Source organism: Mercenaria mercenaria, chromosome 19 (genome assembly GCF_021730395.1).
Source record: "Mercenaria mercenaria strain notata chromosome 19, MADL_Memer_1, whole genome shotgun sequence".
NCBI classification, from domain to species: domain Eukaryota; kingdom Metazoa; phylum Mollusca; class Bivalvia; order Venerida; family Veneridae; genus Mercenaria; species Mercenaria mercenaria.
The window spans coordinates 33,058,491-33,085,726 of record NC_069379.1 but is presented as its reverse complement, the minus strand read 5'-3'; the positions used below and the strand labels follow the sequence as shown (position 1 = coordinate 33,085,726).

At 34.9% G+C, this 27,236-nt stretch overlaps 2 protein-coding genes across 3 annotated transcripts in view; one reads left to right on the top strand and one right to left on the bottom strand.

Annotated features, from left to right (window-relative positions):
• Positions 1–17,909, bottom strand: part of LOC123542252 (high mobility group protein 20A-like) — a 43,019-nt gene extending 25,110 nt beyond the window's left edge. The window contains exons 1-5 of one of the 2 annotated variants that reach the window (XM_053531892.1): positions 17,838–17,909; positions 12,531–12,651; positions 11,405–11,463; positions 10,726–10,766; positions 9,134–9,337 (exon numbers count right to left, since the gene is read on the bottom strand). In XM_053531892.1, coding sequence (XP_053387867.1) covers positions 9,134–9,337; positions 10,726–10,766; positions 11,405–11,463; positions 12,531–12,640 — 414 coding nt within the window. In that variant the 5' untranslated portion in view covers positions 12,641–12,651; positions 17,838–17,909. Of the gene's footprint in view, positions 1–9,133; positions 9,338–10,725; positions 10,767–11,404; positions 11,464–12,530; positions 12,652–15,196; positions 15,329–17,837 lie in introns of those variants that run through there. The other variant, XM_053531893.1, reaches the window with a different exon arrangement.
• Positions 17,910–18,102: 193 nt separating this feature from the next.
• The window catches only part of LOC123542942 (uncharacterized), a 57,525-nt gene continuing 48,391 nt past the window's right edge, over positions 18,103–27,236 (top strand). The window contains exon 1 of the mRNA XM_045328989.2: positions 18,103–18,218. The gene's annotated coding sequence lies outside the window, so the exon portion shown is untranslated. The remainder of the gene's footprint in view (positions 18,219–27,236) is intronic.

Genomic DNA, 27,236 nt, shown 5'->3' with positions numbered 1-27,236 from the left:
GGTCAAGGTCAAGGTCAAACTGAGGTCAGGTGATGTCTGAAGATGAGGAATGGTCACAGGTTACATCTGCATTAGTATCAATTCATTCTAGTAAGGGGTATTGATGCTAGACGAAACGGTCCCATTTGGTTAACCTCGTACGGACAGGACAATCACTATATGCCTCCCGCATCAGTAGATGCCAGGGGCATAAAAATTGACGAGAAAATAATTCAAAGTATAACAACTTGGTGAACTTGACCTCGGGTACAATGGGCCCAGCCCCTGCACATACTTTGTTTGTACCCTGGACAACGTTTATGTGAAGTTACAGTAAGATATAAACAATAGTAACAAAGATATGACATATATAAGCAATAGTAACTTAGATATGACAGAAAAACAAAGGTTGCCGAAAAACTTTAACCTTTTAAATAACCTAAGTATAACACCTTGGTGACCTTGACCTTGTGTATAATGGGCCCATTCCCTGCACATACTTTGTTCGTATGCTGGTCAAAGTTTATGTGAACTTACAGTAAGATATAAGCAACAGTAACTTAGATACGACAGAAAAACAAAGGTTGCTGAAAAACTTTAACCAAGAAAGGGCATGCCAACACCAACGCTGGGTCGTGTAGAGAATAGCACATCCTATTCTCCGAATAATGGAGCTAAAAATGATTTTCATTCGTACTCCAAATCCAGGCTTTATTCTACTTTATCAGGATAAATGATGTTACGCCATCACTTCCAGTTTATCAAACGTGCAGAACTACCGATTAATAGAAATTTCTCTACTGGTAGATAACTACAATAAAGGGAGATTAATCCTGTTTCTATATTGTCAAACTTCAACACAGTGTTACTCCCCCTTATTGGTACAGTAGTAGGATGAAGTTCCCTCGTATCGCGGTACTAACAGTCGGAACATAAATAACATATCAATAAAGTCTGATCTTTATTTTGTTTTCTGCATTAAAACTTTAAACCAACTGTCTGTTATAACTTGCAAATCATCTTTCTTTCTCAGTCAGCGGAGAATGTGTTAAAAACACAATAAAATGTCAGCCATTCTTGACCTACTTTAACAATCCCACAGTTCTCAAATATCGCGGTATTTGATTTTGATAGCTGTGGGACACGCCTACTTACGTCATCATGTGACCGCAATAATTTCATTCATAAAAACAATGCATCAGACGAACTTTCTGAAGCTGTCCAGGTTGTGGATTTAGTTTAATTTAAATAAAAGCGTTTTTGGGCGGGAAGGGGTGATGAGCAGATGCATAATTTTGAGATATTGAATGGTTGCGATAAAACTAAGTAATACTTACCAATTACGATGGAATTTTGCAAGAAATATTTGTAAACAAAATCTCATAGTTCCGGTTTACAAATGTAAGTCACTGCGGTGCTGCTCGGCGAAGAATTTCCAGCAAAGGGAGGTTACCGCGATACGAGAGAACCCACGATATTACCGGACACCACTATATATAAATTGGGCTGAATTTCAGTCGAGTTATATTTTTCATTATTTAAATTTTGATGCACAAAGTTTTTATCTCAGTAGTTAAATAACATATATTTTGCTTGTAAAAGCAAAAAATAATGCAGTAATACTAAAATTACTTCTTTTTCCTGGCGTTGTGATGCACACCTGCTAAAAACGTAAACAATGAAATTACTTGATGATATTTCGAGTACAGTAAGAAAATTTGACGAATGGCAAACTGCAAAATATAGATACATAAAATACTTTCATTATGTTCTTAAAAGTTGTAACAGAAATGTCAATTTGACTGTAGATTAGGGCAATTAAGCATTTGATTCTCCCGGCCTTGTCAAGCGTGTCGCCATTTTAGGGTCACATGGTTGTATCATTGTCATGTGACTTGCTTGAAGGCAGGGATGATTGTTTGACAATATTCCTGCATGGAGGTTGCTTTTTTTTTGTGGCTATATAATAATAAATATCCAAAGCCTTTATAAATGGAGATAACTAACATTATGAATTACAATAAGGCTATATACCAATAAAAGAAATTGTTCTTTGTTTCATACAAAATTCAGCTACTTCAGAACAATTTTGTTACAGTTTCTAGATTTTCACTCCGTCGTAGACCTATTTTCCACAAGATATCCATACATTTGCTTCAAGAAAACGAAAAGAAAAAGGGGTGTTTAATAGTATGCAGTGAAATGCAAGTCGACTGAAGTCAGGTACCCTCATATTGCTGCATTTCAGAAAGCGGTTCGCAGAATAAACACCCTACTTTCGTTTTCAAGTAAACAACTTAACAAGAGGGCCATGATGGCCCTATATCGCTCACCTGTTATCATTGCACTTGAGGACAAGAAGGTCCTCAGAAAAAATGTCTAAGTCCAAAGGACAGGAACAACAAAGGAAAGAAATTTAACCAAAAAGAAAAACAAAATTCTTACAAGGTACAGATATGTCAAAATACACCTAAAAATGGAGGTACCATCCATGTTGTACCACAGAAAAGTGGTCTCGGTTTTCCCTACAGCCAATAATAAGAAAGTTACTAAAAATAGGCTATTTATAGTAACGTAAAAGGGAAGTAATTAAAAAGAAAATTATTGTAAGTTAGCAAAAGAAGGATCTGCCAAATAAATCTGTTGACATAAATGAAATTTCAGATCAGTATCTTCATTAGTTACAGAGATATACCCATTTTAATTTGAAATAAAGGTAGGTAATTTGACATAAAATCAGTCCATAGTTATCTACCCTGATTGGCTCGGTCCAACTAATGACAATAATGAAATTTCAAATAAGTCCTGTAAGTACTTACTGATATAAATCCATTTTGACTACAATCAGGAGAGATAATCAGATATAAAATAACTCTGGAAACTATGATTGGATCTGATTTGTCATGGAATCCAAGATTTATTGTTGTTGAAGATATTTTGGAAGTTTGTATCAAATACCATAAATGAAGTCTTTATATGGTTGCAAAAGCCAAAATAGCCAATTTTGGACATTTAAGGGGCCATAACTCTGGAACACATGATGGAATCTGGCCAGTTAAAGAAAGAAACCAAGATCTTGTGGTGATACAAATTGTGTGCAAGTTTGGTTAAAATCAAATCATAAATGAAGTTGCTATTGTGCAGACAAGGTCAAAATAGCTAATTTTGGCCCTTTCAGGGGCCATAACTCTGAAACCCATTAGGGGATCTGGCCGGTTCAACAAAGGAACTGAGATCTTATGGCAACACAAGTTTTGTGCAAGTTTGATTTAATTCAAATCATAAATGAAGCTGCTATTGTGCAGACATGGGCAAAATAGCTGATTTTGGCCCTTTCAGGGGCCATAACTCTGGAACCCATAATGGAATCTGGCCAGTTCAAGAAAGGAACCAAGATCTTATGGTGATACAAGTTGTGTGCAAGTTTGGTAAAAATCAAATCATAAATAAAGCTGCTATTGTGCAGACAAGGTCAAAATAGCTGATTTTGGCCCTTTCAGGGGCCATAACTCTGGAACATATAATGGGATCTGGCCAGTTCAAGAAAGGAACCGAGATCTTATGGTGATACAAGTTGTGTGCAAGTTTGGTTAAAATAAAATCATAAATGAAACCACTATCGTGCAGACAAGAAACTGTTGACGGACGGATGGACACACGACAGACGACGGACGAAGGGTGATCACAAAAGCTCACCTTGTCACTATGTGACAGGTGAGCTAAAAACATGCGAATATGAGCATGAAAAGTGTCCTATTTTATGTAAAATTCATTCCATGAGTGAAATAATGCCCATTTGGCCACCGATTTACGCGCAAATGCGCGAAAAAGGGAAAAATTAGGATCTATTTATTAGGGACTTCTTTCGACTACACCACGGAAGCACATTTTTGACAGAATTACTGCATTATGACCTAATGGGAAAATAACCCTTTTTCTGTTTTTGTGGCTGTATAATAACAAATATCCTAAGTCTTTATAAAGTGAGATAACCATAAATTATGAATTACAATAAAGGGAGATTAACCCTGTTTCTTTTTTTTCTGGCTGTATAATAATAAATACAATTATCCAAAGCCTTTATAAAGGGAGATAACAATACATTGTGAACTGCAATAAAGGGAGATTAACCATTTTTCTCTTTTGTGGCATATCCAAAACTTTTATAAAGGGAGATAACAATACATTCTGGAGTACAATAAAGGGAGATTAATCCCGTTTCTCTTTTGTGGCTGTAAAACAATAAATATCCAAAACCTTTATAAAGGAAGATAACAATACATTATGAACTACAATAAAAGACGAGTTTAACTTTGTTTCTCTTTAGTGTATGTGTGTGTTTGAATTTAGCATCTTTTTCAACATTTTTTCAGTTATATAAACGATGGTGTCTACTTGTAGAAGTGGGCCCAATAGTGCTGCCTCACTGAAATAGCTCCCCATAGACAAGTGACATAATAGTCCACCCCGTCCCATTAAACAGACAATGGACAGGCCAGTCCTAGTACTATCCTCTTAATGCTTAGCACCGAGCTAGAAAGGTAATAGTACCATTTTTACGTGTCTTTGGTATGACACAGCCAGAAATTGAACCCATGACCTTAAACACTTGATATGGGCTCTCTACTACTAGGCTACCAAGGTGGTTCAAGTTTCTCTTAAGTAGATGAATTATATTAAATATCCGGAGCCTTTTAAAGAGGATTAAAGTTTTTGGAGTGTCTCGTTTTCAGAGTTTTTGCTGAATTTTGTTGCTCATTGCCTGTTGGTAAACAATTTGGTTTCTTTTTAATTACTAGAGAATCCATGGTATCACAATGGTCAATCTCTAAAGTGATTGCCTGTAATCAGTATATGGCCCCATTTATTTGTGGGGTCAATAGATGTCTATTATACCAAATTTATATAGCACCCATATCATGATAAACATCACGGTGGGGAAACCACGTGACTAAATCGGATAACGTGCACGCAAAAGTGCTAAAAATAGGCCCGCTTCAGGTATGTTTTTTCACTATAACTTTTTTGATCCGCCATTGTTTTAAACGAGATAATGTGCATAAACCCCGCAATAAAAAGCTCTTTCATCGGATATATGTAACTTGATGAAACTCCCTCCCGTTTTTACGTAATCCTTGCCCAACCGATTCGAAAGATGCAAAATATTTTGGTAACGAACACGTCTGTTCACAAGTTACGCACCTAGCACAGATTCTGTAGAGAATTTTCGCTGGAATGTAGGTTTAAAATAAAGCTTGTCATTGTCCAAAGTCCTGTACCAAATATTTAACATGACTATTCAGGAATATTAAAAGATATCGTAAGACAAAGGGTGCGGTAACGTACACGTTGCGATTTTCAGGAGGTGACGTACACGTCATTTTCCCCAGAGGATAACGTACACGTCAAAAAACTATTTATCATGCTTGTAGAACAGCTTTGTCTTTAAATGACTGAACTGTAAACATTTTGATAATGTTAAAAAAAAAGATGCAGATGCTGGGAACAGGCTGTTTTTCTTTCGGTAGGTTAGTATATACAGAAATGCTACAGTGAAAATGAATAGCATTTGGAATTTTATGGTCTAATCGTGTATGTTATTTTGACAAGTAGACATTGTTAGCAGTTGCCATTTTAAATGTCAACTTTTTTTTCTCCAACTATCAAAAGTTAATTAGGTTTCTGGGAATAAACCATGTCCGTCTGTCAGCAGGGTTTAATCAAATCCATATGTTCAAATCTTCTTGATGACCCGTTGAACTGTAAACATTTTTTATATTGTTAAAAAGATGCTGAAATTAGTATAAATTCTGAACGATAACTGGAACGATAGCATGCTTGATAACCATGATTTTTCTTTATTAAAACGTTACAACACAGAAAATCTTTTTGTTTAATATGACAGCATGCACCTTATTTGAATCATTGACAAACTGTTTGAGTTCTATCATGCATGGGACCATAACAATCAGCCAATAATATAAACACGTTGTCGTTTAAATTATCGTGCGGGAGTAATGTTATTCTTTCTGTGGGTTAGTGACAGTTTGTTGGTCAGCTAGTTATTTATTTAGACCTCCTTACTGAAACAACATATCAGTATTGACCTAAATTTTGCATATCTAAGGACATAGTCATTCCATGGTTGATTAAATTATAAATGCTGACATATTCTGATAATATAGATCTATAAATGCATCAGTTACATCCAAAGCTTTAACGTAACAGCCTCGGTTATGTTTAGGCTGTTCATTCACAAAATCAAATACCTTATATAAGCATTAACGAGATTACAATTAACTATTTTACTAAACTAAGCTATATTGGATCGCAAAAAAAGTTAGAAAATGTCGCAAAAAAGTTGATTTTTTTAACCAAGTACAGTTGACTTAGACAGATTTTGTGTCGCCTACTACAAAGTAGCTGCGACATATAGGGATCAATTTTCCGTCGTCCGTCTTTCTGTCCGTTGGCGACCGGCTGGCGTCCGTCACGCTTCTTGTCCGGAGCATAACTTAAGAAGTAATAAAGGTGCTAATTTGTTACTCCATACAATGATCGAACACAGTGAGAGGATGTGCAGTATCAAAGAACCATAACTCTAGGTGGTCCCATTTTTCAATTATCTCCCCTTATCCTTATAAAAAAGACTTGTCCAGAGCCCAAGTCAAAAACTATTTGAAGAATTTGAAGATACTTTACACATTGACAGAGGAAGCGCAGTGTAATGGTCACATTTTTAAATTACCTCCCCTTATCATTATATAGAAAGCTTGTCTGAAGCCCAAGTCGAAATTATATAAAGGATTGACTTGAAACTTTGCACATAAATAGAGGTCCAATGAAAGGAAGTACAGTGTCAAAGAACCATAACTCTAACTGATCTTATTTTTGGAATAACCTCCCTTTATCTATGGAAAAACTTGTCTGGGGCCAATGTCAAAACCATATAAAGGATTGTCTTGATACTTGATACATTGATAGAGGTCAGTGAAGCAAAGTGCAGTGTCAAAGAACCATTACTTTAGCTGACCCCATTTTTGAATCACCTCCCTTTATGCATGAAAAGGAAAAGCAAGGAGCTTGACTGAAGCCCAAGCCAAAAGCTATGAAGGGTTGATTTGATACTTTGTACATTAATACAGGTCAGTGAAAGATAGTGCAGTGATAAGGAATCATAACTCTTATTGACTCCATTTTTAATTACCTCTCTGTATGTATAAGAAACTTGTATGGAATCCAAGTAAAATCAATGATATACAAAATATAAACATGTCAAAAAGAAAAGTAACACGTTTTTTTCTGTTGTTATTTTTAGAAAATGGGTCGTCCAAAAAAAGTTTTTCGCACAACAGTGGTAGGTTCACGCTCCACTATGTCTCTTCTCGTGCGCCTTTAAATTACTTTTTCTCCGAAAAGACATTTCGCACTCCTGGCAAATATATTCATTCTCCGTGCTATAAATAGATAATAGTTTTACTGCTGTTACTCTCGGTGCAACAATTATACCTATATGCGTATTTAATACTTCTTTTTGTTTGTCTCTTTCGAAAGTCAGAATCATATGGTGCGGACAACTAAACTAACTATCGTTACTGGAAAGAACAAGTACTAGGCTTCCATCACCCGTAAGCAACTGTCAACTTTTTCACTCAAAGATACATGGTCAGTTGCGCATATGATGGATTTAGAGCAAAATAATTTCAAAATTTTATCATCTTACCTATTTATGTATAGATATACAAGAGCTGTAAACGTGTAATTATTTCCAAGCTAGGATGAGGACCGACGCTACACATTTTCACTGTAGCATTTCTGTATATACTAACATACCGAAAGAAAAACAGCCTATTCCCAGCATTTGCATCTTTTTTAACAATGTCAAAATGTTAACAATTCAGTCATTTAAAGACAAAGATGGTCTACATGCATGATAAATAGTCTTTGACGTGTACGTTATCCTCTGGGGAAAAATGACGTGTACGTCACCTCCTGAAAAACCGCAACGTGTACGTTACCGCACCCTTTGTCTTACGATATCTTTAATATTCCTGAATAGTCATGTTAATTATTTGGTACAGGACTTTGGACAATGACAAGCTTTATTTTAAACTTAAATTCCAGCGGAAATTCTCTGCAGAATCTGTGCTAGGTGCGTAACTTGTGAACAGACGTGTTCGTTACCAAAATATTTTGCATCTTTCGAATCGGTTGGGCAAGGATTACGTAAAAACGGGAGGGAGTTTCATCAAGTTACATATATCCGATGAAACAGCTTTTTATTGCGGGGTTTATGCACGTTATCTCGTTTAAAACAATTGCGGATCAAAAAAGTTAAAGTGAAAAAACATACCTGAAGCGGGCCTATTTTTAGCACTTTTGCGTGCACGTTACCCAAGTTAGTCACGTGGTTTCCCCACCGTGAACATGTTCAAAGGCGCTTTACATAGCGCAAAGACAGTCACTCAGGATGCCAAATTCATCCTCCACTAGTACAGACACAGAGCGATCTGACCAGAGGGACAGAGTGAGACAATGCCCCCAGAACACAGAGAGAGAAATGAAAGGTCAAAGTTACAGTGATCTTTGGACTAAAAATTGGACAGGCAATTATGGGGGCATACATTTTTTACAAACAGCTCTTGTTCTTCATTTGGGTTTAGAGTCGCATCAACACAATTCCGTAAAATTTTGAATTTTCCAGTTTCTGATGGCAGATGCACCTCATGCCATTGTTTCAGAAGAATGCTATTACCACAAGTGAGGCTTTGAATCTGCATTCATTAGGGGCAACGATGATTCTCTACAACTACTTAGCTAAAAAAGTCTCCTTAAAGGGAGATTACTACAATTTTCCCTAATACTGATGCATCATCTTCTCAGCTATTGCGAAGAGATAGAATAAAACTAAGGGAAGAACATCCAAGAAATTGATACACAACTCAAGGAGATCACCCACAAACACAGAACAAAGGGATACTACCTTTAAAACAGACACAAAACAAAGGGAGACCAACCTAGAAACGTACACAAAACAAAGGCATACCAACCTAGAAACAGACACAAAACAAAGGCATACCAACCTAGAAACAGACACAAAACAAAGGCATACCAACCTAGAAACAGAAATGGACACACAACAAAGAGAGATTACCTGTTTCTCATGTTGAGGAAGTTTAGTCCATTCAGAACCAAGAAGCCGTGTTATTTCCACAAAGGTAAGACCTGGATGTTCGGTTCGTAGTCTCTCCCGCCTCTCATTGAGGAAGCGTATGTAACCAGACAGAGGTTGTTTAGGAGCGTTTGTGTCCTTTACTTTACGTCTCTTCTTTCCTTTTGGCCATCCACCTTTCCTTTTCTGAAAATAGAGTACATAAAATGATTGGGGCATATGATTTTAAAATCATAAACTTAACTTTAAATCTTAACTATAAAAAAATGGAGTTTTTATTTGACTGTTTGAATTTTGTGAATGATGCATCTGTTAGAAATACAAATATATATATGCCCTTTTCTCGTTATTCCGAGCCCCTTAATCGGTATTTCAGTTCTTGTCAGTAAAAGTTTCAAAATAGTTTTTGCTGTAGTCTGATACTCCAACATTTAATCTTAAAAAATCCCCAAGAAGAAATATTCTAAGGTTTTTGTCAATGAATAATCCAGGCTTTCACATGGTGCCCGTCACACTCTGAAACAGTCAGGTACTTTCTCGTTAAACCGAGACTTGTGATAATTTGTTTTTTTCCCCTAATGTTTTGGTTTAACGCCATTTTTCAACAGTATTTCAGTCATGTAATGGCGGGCAGTTAACCTAACCAGTGTTCCTGGATTCTGTACCAGTACAAACCTGTTCTCTGCAAGTAACTGCCAACTTCCCCACATGAATTATCAGAGGTGGAGGACGAATGATTTCAGACAGAATGTCTTTTATCAAATCGTCATGGAGAACATACACCCCACCCAGGGATCAAACTCCCGATCCCGCAATCTGTAGACTAACGCTTTACCTACTGAGCTAAGTGGTAGGGGTTTTACAATAAGTGGTTTCTGTTTCCTAGAAGAAGGTTATATATTACCCATGTGATTTTAGATAAGCAAATTTTGTGCAAAATCTGTCGTGTATATTTCTTTTTTAATGTGAGTAATACTATTTTATTTTTATATCTGTTTTACTGTCATATGATTTGCCACAACATGCATAAACTTTAGCAACAGGAAATAGCTGCAAGAGCAAATTTTCTGAAGACTCGGATCAATGAGAAGGCTTGGAATTACGAGAAAGAGGTGTAACGGCAAGTTTTCCAAAAACAGCATTAAACACCATCGTTTTTCCAAAACTATTATTGCATAAAAGTAAAATAAATAATTCTAAAAAGCTAAAAAAAGACCAGCCACTAAGGGTGTCAAATTTACTCTCTTTTAATACAGGGAGATCTGACTACAGGTACTGAGCAAGAGAAAGACCCTCACCTCGACTACCCCACTTCAAAACAGAGAAAATTCCATTACATACAGATCTTGTATGGCTAATTTTGCATAGCACTTTGTCTGGTTCTGTAACATGCTCAGTATATGGCACCAATACATGTAAAGATGTCTTTCCTGGAAAGTACTCTTAGGTTAGTGGGTGACACTCATGAACATTTAAGGAATTTCCAGTGCTGAAACCGGGATTCTAACCCTGGACCTCTGTATAGACAGTTAAGCATTTACCAGTTTACCATCAGGCATTATCATACAGCTTACCTCAACTTGCTGGTTGACGCTTGTAGCTCCTCCCCCAACATCTGCAATATATAATTCACTTTGATAATTCATCAGACAAAGTCTTATATTTAACACACTGGGCTTTCAGTATGTCAAAACATAACAAATGGCATCATATAAAAGTGTACCATAATTAGTACATCTAGTAAGTATATTGGGAGTAATCAATATTTCATAAAAGACTGAAAATTATTCTTGAATACTTTTAGACCTAAGTTTCACTGTGTCAAATATATCTGTCTTTGACACCTTGTATTTAATTAAAATAAACCAAGGTGGTTAATCAGATTCTGATTGAGCAAGAATTTGTTTGAAAGTTTAACAAATGTTCATTTACACTCATAAGTGTTCACAGAGTGCTTACAGGTAAAACATGTTAGATTTTCACTGGAGGTACTTTTAAAAGTTGACTTTCCTATCCTGGATAAACCCATTAACCCTTACCATACTGGACACGATTGGTTCTGCCTTTGCAACCAGTGCAGATCATGATTAGCCTGCACATCCATGCAGTCTGATCATGATCTGCACTGTTTGTCATTCAGCCAGTATATTTTTGGTAAACACCCCTGTAAACAGTTAATGGTACTGTTTAAATTGAAAGATGGACAATTCTATTATAAAAATTTAGCAGGGTAAGGGCTAAAAATACACCTACCTTCTGTTGTCTCGGTGACAGCCTGAGGTTGGATAAACGTGGCCTCCGTTGCTACAAAACTGAAAATAAAACAACCCAAAAATCTAAATTGTATTTCTGAATTATTTCTTTGTGTTTAAAGTTATTATCAACAGAATATCAGTTTTAGTATACAATATTGTACATTTAAGTCAACAAACCTTATTCCTTTAAAAGACTTTCTGTTACATGCAAACTTTTTTGCCACATGCCAAAAGAGATCTCTTAAAATAGTCTGGACTATTTATAACAGAAATGGGAAATCAATAATAAGAACATCTGCCTGGCTTCAGGATTCTTTAGGAAGAGAGCTTTGAAATACACTTATTCTACAAATAAGACAAGAGTTATGCCTAGAAAATAGATGTTTCTGTACTTAAAATAAATAAATAAATAAAAAAATGTTTTATTTACTTTTTTCTTACTTTTTTGGCCTGGATATACTGGAAGATGATAACCTTTTCAACATATGACATTTGTATTAATAGGAATTTTTAAAATTATCTGTGTCCTGCTGATAAGAAAATGAAACTAGAGCTGCTTTTGAGAAAAGCGCAATTTTTTTGTCTCCCACAACTGCCTAATCATCTAAATACATGTAGTAAGTCAGTCTTTATATACTGTTTACTCGCTATAAATATACCTTTACAGACTTAAAAGGCTGATATTGGGTAATTCAAGGGCCATGATTTGGCTAGTTATCAAACTTGGCCAAGGACTTGGTCAAACACATTTTGGTAAAGTTTGGTGAAGCCCTGATGAGAACTGTTTGACTTATGAGCGTGGACAAGCGTAAAATGGCAGATTTTTGGTTATTCTAGGGCCATAACTCCAAAAAGCCTGGGCTGATATGGCAAGTTATCGAACTTGGTAGAGGACTTATAGTCAAACACATCTTGTTTAAGTTTGGTGAAGATCAGATGAGAAATGTGCGGACAAGATTTGTGACAGACAGACACACAGACAGGAGTAAATCAATATGTCTCCCACACCACTGTGCGATGGGAGACATAATAATAAAAGGTAAAAAATTATCTACAGACCCTACTTTTTTCAGACATTCTACCAGAAACACAAGTTTCTTTTGGGTTTTTTTGCCTTAACTTACCTTGTTTCTACATTCAGATCATTGCCTTCTTTGGAAACATCATCTTCAAACCCGAATGGTAACTTCAATCCAGAAAGCATAGAATTTCCCGAAGATGGGCCAAGATCCATAGGTTACAAACCTGTAAATATAATAATATACATGTATTTCTATGATTTTAAAAGGGTGCAATGTTTTGTTTATACTAATTTATTTTAGGTCAATTGTGAAATAACTTCTACAATTTATAATGGTCACTCTTGACACCTCATTCCTGATGACGGTATGAGAGAAGAGAAGCCAGTCTCCCTTTTAATGCTGACAACCTAGCAGAGGAGCTACTCGTTCCATTTTTCATGTCTTTCAGGGTTTTTTCTAGCTAATTTGGGAACATAGCCTATACCCCCAAAATTGGGAATTTTGACGCGTAAATGTTCCAAATTGGGAAATATTTAGTCCCATAGGATAAAGTAAGGATGTGTTTAAAGACATTTCTCATACACTATTTCACATTTTAGAACATCTTTAACATACTTCCATTACAAAATTGTCCATAATTTGATCAATTTTTGTGCAATTTTGATGATTTTTTTTTCAGAATGTAGATTGGGAATTTTTGCACTCATTTTGGGAAAAAAACATACTTTTTGGCATTGGGAATATAGCCGAATAACGGCTATAAAACGGCAGAAAAAAAACCCTGTCTTTGGTAAGAAACGACAGAGGATCAAACCCACCACCTCTCACACTGGAAGCATAAGCTCTACCACTTGGCTACGAAGGCCGTTGTTATTATTCAATTTGTATATAGAAATACACATGATTTCTGCACCAGAAATACTGCCCGTCTTCAGGAGCCTATTAATATTTTATGAAAGAGCTTGTGCATATTTCTCGATTCTGCTCTTATAATCTTTTTGTTGCAAATGTGCTTGTGCAGCTACTCTTGTAACTATCATAATTATAAATAATGACTTTGTTCTTCAGTCAAGTAAAATTGAAAATAATGTCTTAATAGAAGTTCAATATTTGAAAACACATGAATCTGAGACCACATACTTGATATAAAATTTGAATGTCTATACACATATTTACAGTCTTTCCTAATCTCCATACCGGAACTGTACCATATTTGGGAACAATCAATTTTGTACAGACAATGGCAGAAAAGTACGAAAATTTAAGGACTATTTTTAGAAATAAATTTCACAGTTGTAATATGTTTATGTTTAATTATTTCTTATAATTGGTACAATGTATTAATGGTGAAAAATTTTCATACTTTATTCAATAAATGAATCAAATTTTGACCGGCAGACAAATTAAATGAAGAGAGATTCACATGTTCCTCCATATTTTATACTTGTATGTATTATTTTCTCAAAAGATAGACTGCAGCTCCTGTACTTTTCTCAGTACTTCCTAGGATCGCATCAAATTTGTTTGACTATGCAAAGAAGTATAAAATACACAGAATGGCAACAGGAGATAATCTTGCGTGAGCTTGTGTCAGCGCGTTATCTTATTGAAGTGTATGCCGACTTGATCAATCAATAGATGCTTATTAAACTAAGGTATTACACTAGTGATACGGCCGGCACATAATAAACTGAATTGGGTCCAATTTTCCAACGACAACAGTTGATTTCTTAGACTTCCAATCATAAATTGATTCCTTCCCCATGTAGAAAATACTAATAGCAAGATTTGCTCTTTATGCCTTTCAAGTTGCCGATCTATTTATTCTTATAGCTCTTGGGACTATTAGCTTCATCACAATATCTGGAAAAAGTAGTCAAAATAATTCGACGTTCAGATTGTTTTATATTTGTGATTGGCAATCTAAACATGAAAACTTTGAAGGACCAAAATAATGGAAGATAAATCACAGTACACAGTTGTGTAAAGTTATTGGTTTTATCGCATGCGCATATTGATGTGTAGTCTACTGTAGATACGGTGAGCGTTAATTGTGTACAGTACATACTTAGGTTTAAATCATCAGAAAATTTGTAATTTTGGATATTATTTGATATTTTTTGCATAAATCAATGAAGAATTGAATCCCCTTTCAGTACATGTAAGTTCTATTTGAATATACGGCTTTTTCGTGAAATAATCGGCATTTAAACCTATGGCATGTAAGGCGTTGGCAGCGATGAAAATTTCGTGGATTGCCTCAACTATTTTGGTCTTTTGAGAGTTTGACGCGAGTGGGGATATAGCCCCTATGAAAAAATTGTGTGTGTGTTCGGGTGTAACGTCTTTTTTCAACAATTTTCAGTCATATAAATGGTGGTGTCTACTTGTAGCAGTGAGCACAATGCCCAGCTTTATATTGCTGCCTCAATGGAATATCACGCTGTAGACACGTGACATGACACCCAACACAGTCACATTATACCGACAACGGGCTGACCAGTCCTAGCACTATCCTCTTAATGCCGAGCGCCAAGCGAGGAAGCTACTAGTACCATTTTTTACGTTGTATGACGTGGCCGGGATCGAACCCACGACCTCCCGCACTCGAAGCAGACCGTTAGCTGCTCTACCACTAGGCTACCAAGGCGGTATATATGAAAAAATTATCTCAAAATTTCCTAGGATCACGTCAATTTAGGTTGGACTACTGGAAAAAGGAGATCCATACTCATGTACAAACTCATATAGGCTTGTTATATCCGTACCTCTAAAATCAGATTCATGGTGTTTGAATCCATACCCCTGGCCACTTCCTACAGTTTTACATGATTACTAGTCCAAATAATTTGACGTCAAACTGATTCTGAGATATTTTCATGATTGGTCATAATCCCTCTCTTTACCAAATAATTTGACATCAAACTGATTTGGAGATATTTTCGCGATAGGTCATAATCCCTTTCTTTACGTCAAAACTAATAAAGACCTTTTCTGTGGTGAAAATAGATTTAGGTAAAAACACGACCAGGCAATATACTTCAACGATGAAATTGTAAAACAAAATAAAATTGAATCATTTTATGGTTTAAACATAACAGTAAAACACGTTAATAAAGCGTAAACACTATACGTTTCATTTTGGCTACCTCACTGTATTTACAAGTCCGCCATTACACTTGGTACACGCTGACAGTGCGGTTGGTCATTATCAATCACGTGACATGAATCGGAGCCATGTAAAATTTGTGTAAACTTTAGGGTATGTTGTTTAAAACAGTGACAAACTTGTGTTTTGCCTTTTATTCACATAAACATCAATTGAATGGAAGGAAAAAATGGATATTCTTTCCAGGTATCTTAAAATTTCACTAATGTTTTTGGTTTTTAATAGTTAAAGTTTATGCTATTTAAAAATCGCCGCCTCGCCACCTAGAATTGTCGCAGAAGGTACACCACAGAAAAGGTCCTTCCTATGTTGTATGTGGAGGAAAGATATTGACCTATGCAAAAATTATCACAATATCATGACTCGCGTACAATTAGTTGGACTACATGATTATACCCCCATCACACCAAGCCTGTTTTCAGTACGTTCTAAAAATATGTAGCCACATGGGCTCAAACTGTGTAGCAATGGAACAGACGTGGAAGCGATGTTCTACAGTCTGTCTAAGAACTTTATGGACTGGCTCGGACCGGGTTGAACGGAAATGGTGCTCCAGAACTTTGAGCCTGCTCAAAAGTTTCTGCCGATCAATCTGTCTTGCATTTAGACTGACTTACAGCATACTTAAAACGAGATGGACGTACTAAGAACTGAACTGCCGTACTTCGATCGTACTAGAGACGTGGTATGACGTAATTGTGATTGGGTGTCAATTTCAGTATGTGTTCACACCGACCGCATCCGTCTATATCTCGTTCAACCCTTTCACGGACAGGTTTAACTTGACCACATCATCCTTAGTGAGTCATTATTTCATCTGATTACGATCAAAATAAAATACTAAGTTTGCAATACATTTCTAAACAGGTCTAAGAGTTTGCAATAGGTTATCAGTACGCTCTGCACATTTTAGTGCGTTTTCTACGTTTAATAACAGTTCCTCCAACGTCTATCCCGTCTACAATTACACAAGGAAGGATGCAGTACTGGTTCAAGACTTGGGCACAAGGATTAACAGAGTGTATGCCTTTGTTTTTCTCTTCTTGGTTTCCAGCTATATCCTCCTTCATACCGAGTCGTCAGAAGGTTCAGGGGATTAATTATGACCCTCATTCCCTTGACTTTCAGGTTCAAGGGCTGACTCGGAGGCTCTATATTGGCTTCTTTTGTGCAGGAGCAATGAGACACTTGTTATTTTACTGTTTTAACACCCTCCTCTGTTCGGCCCCGTTTTTCTTTGGAGGTATATTGATACTTGCCTATTTCTGTGGATTTTTTTCTTGAGAGATTGAAGAGACAAACGAGAATGAGAACTGGTCGAAACTGGATGGCTTTTATAGCCATCGGGCCAGAACGTGTTCACAATTTACGTTTTGAATGTACCAGCAGGGGCGGTGAAATCTGATTTTGACTTGCTTGTCCGTTTTTGTCATTTGATATTTTTTACTGGTCCGTATGATAGTTATATAGTAAATTCTGGTCAATTTTCACTTGTCCGTACAATATGAGGACGTACTCAGAACGAGTTAAACTGTCTGTGAACGAGTTGGTCGCCTTAAAAACTAGTTAGAACGTATATCAACGTACTCGGCACCAAGTAGGACTAGTTATGAACTTCTTTCATCCGACTAGACAGGCATGGGCTGCCTACAAACGGTCTCCATATGAGGTGAATGAGGCATTTGTTTCCAAACTGAACTTACTAAAAACGGCTTTCAGACGAGATAAAAACGCGATAGGCGTACCGAGAACTGTTTATGAACTAACTGCGATCGCATCATGGAAATTTCCCGGCCAAAGTTCAAAAGTTCTAGTCAGATCGCAGCCCATTGTATCACTTTTTAGGACGGGTTGGGACGTTTTAAGAACTAGTTTGGTGTGATGGGGGCCTTACTGAAATTAAGGACGGTACAACAGTCTTGTTAGTTACAAAGTTTTGTGGCCACATATTTTGGTTATCCAGCAATCTCGTTTGCAATGAATTTTCAAGAACAGTTAGAAACAAGTTTTATCTCTGATAAAAAATTCTTTTCATGCTTTGACCAGAAATTTCAAAATTATTTTGTCTACTGCATTTTAAATAAAATTAGGTTTAGAAATGTAAACTTTAGAAATCTAATAGTCCTCGAATATATAATGCATATGTGCCGTGCAATGGCGATGTCATGGACGTTTAATGTTTAGCACATAATTTTATTGTTGTGCCGGCGAAATTGTACATGTGAGTTTGTTTACATTACCAATTTCTACCCAGAGGGATCGTTATATATTCTGAAAATGGCGAAATTGCTCGAGCTGCGGAATGATACTGCACGTTTCAAAAGTAGTGCCAATTATAAGTCGTTCCTTAAATTTTATTTGAACAGATCCTTTTTTTCAGTAAAAATACTATTGCAATAGAAATTATACAAGATCTTTTGTTATTCGAATTTTAAGTCAGGAATAAATAACAAAAAGGTATATAAATATAGGTGTTTATTTACCGGAAGTAAAGGTTTTTGTAAACGGAAGTGTTGCTAGGTCAATGTTGTGGAAATGATAATGCGATGACAAAGAATCCACAAATTATTGATTTTTCGGTTGTTTTTTACCGACAGTTGTATTCAGATTAAATATCTATGGTGAGAACATTTTGTTTAATCTTTTTTCATTCATGGTAACATTTCTAGTGACTATGGTGTTGAATTTTAACATTTGCTAAATCCTTCAACATTATTTTGGATAATTTTATCTGTTTCTACTATAGCGTTTAACCTGTCGCACAGCCAGTAGTATTTTTTGGTCAGTTATGTTACACTATCTAATAAAAAAACATGCAAAACATTCCAGTACAAAAGATAAGTCCAGAACCCATTTACATCATAGGCATTCGGCACAATTTTTTTTATCAATAAAAACATCCATTGGCAGTCCAGGACCCAAAACTAAATCCAGCTCCCATTTATTATATATATAATATGAACTTAGGTGCTACCTAGAAGGCAGAGCTCCCTTGAAAAATCGCGTTCCCCTTGAAAATTAAAGGAGTGCTGCTGGAATGACCTGGAATTATGGATCCATTTTAGGAAGTTCATGTTCTTTAAGATCTATTAAAATTTTCATGAATTAATGATAATTCCTGATTTCTGAATGAATGTCCTAAAATGCATTAAGATTAAATCTAAAGAAAGTTACAGTTCTTTTTAGAAAGAATAATGTGTCCAACTTTAAGGCAAAATATTCATTAGGAAGAATTGACCTCATGACCGATATTGCAGAAAATCGATATCAGGGGAGACAACGGCTATTATGGTATTGGTAACAGGTGACCGGTATTGCGATGTCGATATCTATTGCCTCCGGGTATTGTCACCTGGATGTTTATTTCAATATCATGTGTAATAAAAGAGAAGGTTTTTCATAAGACTGATAGATTTTAAGTATGCATTGTCTCTTGTAGCTCTGTATAGAGCGGCTGTGTACTTTTTATTTGTTAAATAATTGACTTTGTTCTATGTATTTGATGTATATAGATGAGACGTAAATAAATATATAAGATAATTAAACAAGCTTAATTGAAACGTCACTGGAATTACAACCTATGAAAAAGGGATTTTTTATTAGAAATAAAAGAATGTTTAATATGTAATTTTCTGAACCATAGCATTTTTAACATGTTATTTTATAATAATTAAATTAATTTTTATATTAATATAACATATCTATCAGCAATAAAAACCATATTTTCATACATATTCTTATATAAGAAGAATGTATATTTTAACATGATTTAGAAATCGGGTGAACATTGCTAACTGTAAACCATTAAGATTCAAGTTAAAGGCAAATATCGATGAAGTCTTACTTTTTTTTCATTTTCAACCAAATCTGAAATGTAAATGACCCTTAATCTCTAGGAAAAAGGAGGTTCGTACCCCTAGACACTTCCTTTTATATTTATATAGCACTAGCTTTGATATTTTTACGGCGTCTCCCATCTATAAAATACGCTGTCGTTGAAAAATAAAATCTGACATATATATTTAAGAAATATGATCTGATTTTACAGTTGTTTTAAATAACGTTGTCTTTAAGTATAATATGTGTATAAGACCTAAGTACCCCCCCACCCCCCACCACCCCCCACCACACACACACACAAAATCGAACTATGTTTTTTTACGATTTTATAATTTTTAAGGTCATAACACATTATTTTAGAATTGACATTTTAAAATTGTCTGTTTAATATGTATTATGCCTGCTGCCACTACCACATCCATTCTTATGTCACAAAAATATATACGTAAGATTTTTTTTTTTAAAACAGCTGTTAATAATTACCCATGTGTAGGTTTTGAACTTTTTTATTCTGAATTGGTTGAACATCATACGTATATCAATTCAGTAATTCTTAACATATTGGAAAATAGGAAGTTAAATGAATCGAAAATTATGGTATGTTTGTAATATTTAAAAAAAAAAAAAAAGATAGTGGCAATTAGGGTTGTACAGGTATTTTGCCGTATTCAAGCAGATATTACTCATTTTAATGAAGCTACACATATTCCGCCAATATAATTATGAAAACTGTTTGCAAAATAAAAATTATGCGAAAGTTTAAAGTCACATGATAATTATACCTTGTAATTACAAAAAGAAAATACCCGTAATTCAAAACGCAACTATAGCCTTATCAGGGTTATAAACGTCTGTGTTGTTTTAACGTTCCTTATTTAGAGGTAATCGCCAAGCTTTATTACAGGTCCAATAAAAAGGATTTATGCGTGATGCATACAACATTTTATTACTTCTATAAACTATCATTCAATAGGATTACCTTATAGAAATTGGCTTCATGTAAAATTATCTTGAATTGAATATGTACAATAAATAATGAAAGTAAGTTAATCACGAAGACATTTATGATAACTGAAAAGATCATGAAACCAGGTAAAATTTTCACAAAAAAAAATATATCATTAAGTTAATGAAGTAAAATTCAATTCTGTTTCATGATAGACCTCTGGTATGGGAGAATGAAAACCATTTACATGTACAAAGCTTGTTTAAAAACCAAAAGACTAGCTTTGTACATGTAAATGATGAGAATTTTACCCAGAGAAAATCACTTTTTTGCCGAAATTCTCGAAAACTTCTGTTTTATTTACTGAACTGCGAAGTTAACATTTTTATGGTTAATCTTTTAGCACAACTGATACAGATTAGGAATGGTAGTTACTAGTATGAGCCTTTTTGATGTTTATTGATAATTCATAGTCAATAGTTTTTTTCCTAGTAATAAACTCTGGTCAGTGATTTTTAAGCTTGTGGATGAAATATATGTTAACAGGGAGAAGAGCATTTTGTGCTTTTCACAGTTCAATGCCTGTAAATTTTGATCCAAAAACCTTTTTTTTTTTAAAAGTTTTATCTACTGACTACTGTAGGCTACAGACAGTACTACATTGGAACCTGACATCACTAACAAAACGCTTGTTAAATATCACATGAATGACTTTATTATTTTTACAATACTTTCAAAACCCATAATAAATAAAATAAAAAAAACCTGAAATAAAAAAGAAATTAAAAAAAAAGACGCTTCTGGTGAGGATCGAACTCCCGACCTTTGGATTTCAACGTGACCTCGCTAACCACTGCACCAGTGTGGAAGTATGACGTCATCACCACAAATATAAGTATATATAATAAACTTCAGTTGCGGCAGCGTGACGAAAATCGTTTCACATTGAAAATATTGTATTTTACCTTTCTTTCTTCGTAGAAAATGTATTTAGCACTAAATTCTTATTATCAGGCGCTCATTTACATTTTTATTCAACGTTCAAAGCAGTAAGCGAAACGCTTTTGTCAACTGTAAACAGCAAGCGTCTATTGACGTCTTACTGATTAATTACTATGAGCATTGCGTACTGGAAGAAACCCGAACAACACCGATTCCAAAAACTTACCACGAATTTTCAACTCGATAGTAATGTCTGTACACAGTTTTATTCATTTTCTTTTTCACACGTCTAACCGTAATGCGACGCTGTCGGCGCCGCTTTGCGGCGCCGGTAGCTCTGCTATTAATAAATAAAGGTATTCAGTGCCTCAGCAAGCCATGTCCTTCGTTCCACGCTCTGCCATTTTTCAACCAAAACAGATTATTTATAATATGAATTAAGGCACTGCCTAGCATGGGGATTTACCTTTTATATATCCTTTTAAAAAGAAATATTCAACACTCAAAAGAATGTGAAACTTAACTCAAACTGTGAAGTTTACATTTAGTTTCATCATTCCTCTTTAAATACAGCGAATATCATACTTTGCAAAATTTACTGGAAGCCGTGACGATGATGTCATTCACAGCGTTCTCGCACTAGCTTTAGGATTTTTTTGTTTGTTTGCACTCCACGCAGAACCTTGACGGCCTTTAGACTTCCTTACTGTTTTAAAAGTGTTTTTCTGTTGCATGTACAGTTTTCATTACGAAAAAGAAGTAAAAGAATCATGTTGGCGCGGTTTACGAATTTCTGTGACTGATTCGGGGTGCTCAGATGTTCATGCAGACAACCAGTCTTCAGATCTTCATCAGACTTTGTCTGTAGTATAATTATAAGGTTCTCTCCTACTCTTGGTCGAATGAGGGTGTTTGATGATAGAGCTAAAAATATTTTAAGGTACTTCCGCCATCTTGAAATTAGGGTGACCTTCATTTGAGGTGTGAAAATATAGTGAAGGAAAGCTTTCAAATGCAGCTGTTCCAGAGTACAAAAACAGCTCAGTTTGCAAGACCTGAACTAAAAGTAGCTGTATAAAAAGTAAAACTAAAATTTGGAAATAAACAAAGAAGATATTTTACCTGTATTTTTCCAAATTTTTGGTTAGATTTATAAATCCTTTCAAAATACTTTATTAAAAATTCATGAATGGCAAAAGTTAGTTCAAAGTTTCAATTAGTGCATAGGAGAATTGTCTTACAGAATAGAACTAAACTTAGTACAAAATCTCTTTTCAAATCTGACCACCTCATGTATTAAAACGAAAATAAATCTGTACATATTGCTATTTTCAGCATACATAAAAGTAGTGCAATGTGCGGACAATGATTTTTCTACGTATGGTGTACCAAACTGCCTAAAATTGTAAGAAAAGTCTCAAACTTAATGTGAACAACATTTGGCAACGATCCAAAATTCTTTTCAAGGATTGTGCAAGTATAAGAAAGGTTTAATTTATTATAGTGGAATTTATGTACTTACGCGCTGTTTATCTCACGGAAAATGTGGTGGAAATGGAATTTTCGGCACTTCCTGCGGTAACTACCGAAATTACTTAACGTAACTTTCTCACACATACGTGATTGTATATTTATAAATTATAAAAACAATCGAAATATTTGCTTTGTCATGATATATGCAAATATTTTTAGACAATCTTAAAACATCTGGTATTTCCGCATACTGGTCCGGGACAAGTTCGATGTTTAGTGATTCCTTATTAGATGTTTCATGCGTCGTAAACTAACCAATTTTAATCTATCGACTTTTTATACAATATGAAAATTTATGCAGCATATTTTTAAAAACACAGTGAGAATAAATCGCAGAAAAAATGTACAGCCAAAATGAAATATGTTAGGAGGTAATACAATTTGTATACAATTGTAGATAACTACGAAACAATTTTTACAAAGTGTAATCAGTTGAACTTCTCACGCGAAAACCTGATGATTAAAATCAGCAATATCTCAAAAGTAACTTTTCTGTATCTTGGTTCTTCGTTAAACAATGATATTTTTTTCACACTTTCATAGATTTAAACTGATAATAAATGTGTATTGAAATTCCGGCATAGAAATGGACACTGACTTTACATTAGTTAGTGATTACTGCGGTGTTGACAGCGGAAGCAGCGGTCCAGTACTAAGACTGTCTACGAAACCAAGGATAACGAGTTCTTTATCTGAAAATTACGAACATTGGGATCAGTGTTCAGTATACACCTGAAAATAATAGCCTTGCTATTTGCCGAGTGCACACTTGTTTTCTATCGTCGTTAATATAAAGTAGACTAGTAAATATGCATAATCTTATAAACATTTCTTTAATGTATGTTCTCTGAAATTAACAAATAACTGGCTCAACTGAGACACCATACTTTAAAGTAAATTCAGTTTATTCATCACGAGGTTCAAAATGCACGGGAGTCTCGTGTTAGTACATCCTTTAATTTCACATGGTTGAAGTGTAAACAAATAGTTAAATTTGCTTCGTTTTATTTCTCACGGAAAAGATCGGACGGTTTTTTATATTGGAATAATTATAGAACATATATGCATTTAAAGTTGAAAATTTATTGTTTTCTACAGGACGTAAAACTGAAACAAGTAAGCACTTTTACTTTTTCAGCAATGTTCCTCAGGTGAACTTTGACATTGTTTACGAAGAGAAATCAGTTTTGTGTCATCTTGAAATGTGTTGTTCGGCTGAAACTTATAGTTCCCGGAAAAGTTCTAAAATGGTTTATTTTGGGGATTTTTGTTTTATTTATAAATTCAACACAATGCGCAATATTTCCAGTTTTTGAAAATGATTGAAATTCAACTTTATTTTAGAAAAAGTTCCGATCTTTCATTAATATTTTGCCAGCGGATGCTTACAAATTTTAAGTGAAACGGCTTTCTTGTCCAAGAGAGGTGTGTAAAACGAAAAACTATCATTACACATTGCGTTTATTCTTTAAATGTGAAGGATCGGTAACAGATTAAGGAGATGGACAGTGAAAAACTATACTAAATGGATATCTCTAACCATGAATAAGGAGACATACATATTTCAGTAAGGAAATCTGAGGTAAAAGAACAATCATATATTTTATTCCTTGAAATAAACATGGCGGCGAAATATTTTAGAAAAACTGTGCACGTGTTTTGCGCATTAGAATGTTTAACGACATTTTCTTGAAAAAGTAACGCTCGTGTGCACTATTTTGGCATTTCTTTGATTTGAAAATAAATATTTTATAGCAATTTAGGTTGCATACGATACCAAAATTTTGCACCAAAAATGTTCACTCATTTTCTTCCAAAGCTCTGTGGAGATAGGGTTCAGCGTAGCTTTCATGCTCGCAAGTTTACCTACAGATATATCTTTTCAACTTTTATCATATATATTTTATGTCCTTGCATTTCGAAAGCTGTTTCGAGGATTCTGATTTTTCACATAAATTTCTAATTTCAATTTGCGGAAGTACCTTAAAGACAACTGCTTCTTTAAATTAAGTGAACCGCTTGATCGATTTTCATCAGACTTTGTCTTGCATCTTTATAAGATCCTCGACCAAGTTTGATGAAATGGGGCCCTTGTCCCCTTTAAGAGGTCACTAGTAAAGGAATTCTAATGAACTGCTTGGTGGATCTTGAAGAACTTGGTCAGTAGCATCATAGTAAGGTCCAGATTGTGGCACTTGGCCCACTAGTTGATACTAAACCATTTTTTTTTGTTACCATTTATGATTTAGTGTGTCATACAGATATTCAAGGTCAAACAATCAAGGTCTTGGTATGTGACTTTGGGCCTGTGTGGCCCTCTTAATGCCCATGTCAGTTTGATTAGTTATTTAGCTTTTATATTGGTTTCTTAAAATGCGAGTTTTAACCTCCAATATGCAAGAGTATGTAATAATTATGATCCTGCTAAATTTCTGTAATGAACTTGTCTATCTTTCAGTTTAGGCAGTACCATTAGCTTTTAAAAGGGGTGCTTACCAAAAAGACACTGACTGAATAGCGAACAGTGCAGAACCAATCCTGTCCAGCATGATAAGGGTTAAGAGAGTTTTATGCATAAGCTATTAAACTGAAATAGAGAAAGAACATTAATCAAATTTCCAGGTAAAAATTAAATCAGATGCACAGTGTCTTGCATGCTCCTTTCACGTACCCAGTACTGTTAAACTCTTGGGCATTCTTCAGAAACTAGTGAAGTAAACTGTCACCTCTGTGCAAGAAGTGGATAACTGCATTGACTTAAAGAAGGACTTTTTCACTTTTTGCGCTAAGGTGAAGTAAATGTTGTTAACAATGTCCAGGACATCCCACGGAATGTATAAAGAATGATGGAGTAAACTGACGTCAGCTGCCAGTATGTCTGTCCATAAATGGAGAGAAATATTCATTTTAGCTTGTCTGTCCATCTGTCTCAACTGCTCCACTAAATCAGATGTTTTACTGGATTTCAGCTGAGCTTTGAAAGAATATTTAGTACCAAGGCTACTTTTGCATCTTATCTGCATTTTCAACAAAGATTTTAAAAAAAAATAACTTGTCCATACTACTTATCTATACTACTGATTACAAAAAGAGGATTCATTATTAGGTTATATAATTATGGTTTGACCCACAGTCATCAAACCTCACAGGATTGTCATTCAGCATGTGAAGTTGTGCACCTGGTGTTTTGATTGGGCTTTCACATAGCCCAACCAGAGTTATGGCCCTTCACATAGTCAAAAATATATTCATCCCAGTTTGTGTATTGCATATCTCAGGAAGTATTTGACCTGGAGTCTCCAAACCTCACAGGATTGTCATTCAGCAAGTGAAATTGTACAAAGGTGTGTAAATTGGGATTTCACAATCAGACCAAAGTTATGGCCCTTGACATAGTAAAAATATAGGAATGCCATATTATATAGCATACATAAAGTTGTACACCTTGGATTTTGGTTGAGATTTCACCCATCCGGACTAGAGTTATGGCTCTTGACTTAGTCAGCGATTTTTTTCCTTCTTTATAAAGCACCCCTAAAAGGACCTTTTCCCAATTGAAAAATGCAATCTTTTTTCCCAATTATCATCCAAAAATTCCCCAAATTACCAAATTAAGTTTGCATTTTGATGATTACAGAAGGAAAACTTAGTTACAATAGACATTCACCATGATTTAACCATTTAAACAGTTTGTTTGATGCTATTTACATGGAAATAAAGGAAGAAGCATTCTAAATGATGTTATTAATTAACTATAAAAATTCCCAATCTGAGTAAAAGCCTCGCTATTTTTCCCAATTTATCCGGTACCGGACCTTTTCCCAAAAGGGAAAAAAATCACTGCTTAGTAAAATATATGCATTAAAGGGCATATGAGCTTGTGTTTGCACAAATCTAAAAATGTAGTAGACCTACTGGTACAGCCATAAAACATTAGAGGATTGTTATATAGCATGTAGAGTTGTGCACCTGGTGTTCTGTCACTGAGAAAAAATAGAAAAAAAAAAAGATGTTTCTCCAACCATTTTTCCCTTTTTGGGTTTACAGCCCCAAAAGGGCGTTTGGGTTTTAGTTAAAACAATGAAGACTTGTCGTTTTGATACGTTTATTTTTAAAAAAATACTGTAATACACTTCTTTTAAATTATCGCATATGGACATACACATTTTCGAGCCATAATACGGAGGTAATCATAAATTTTCAACTGTTGTTTCTGCTATGTAAGTAAATATATACTCAAACCATTTTCAAATATACAAGAAAACAATTATCTAAAATAGGATTTGTTCATAACAAAATTTTTTAATACAAAAATTTTAAACATTTTGAACCTTTAAGTTAAATTAAAAACATTATTTTTTTTGGGTGCCAAAAAATA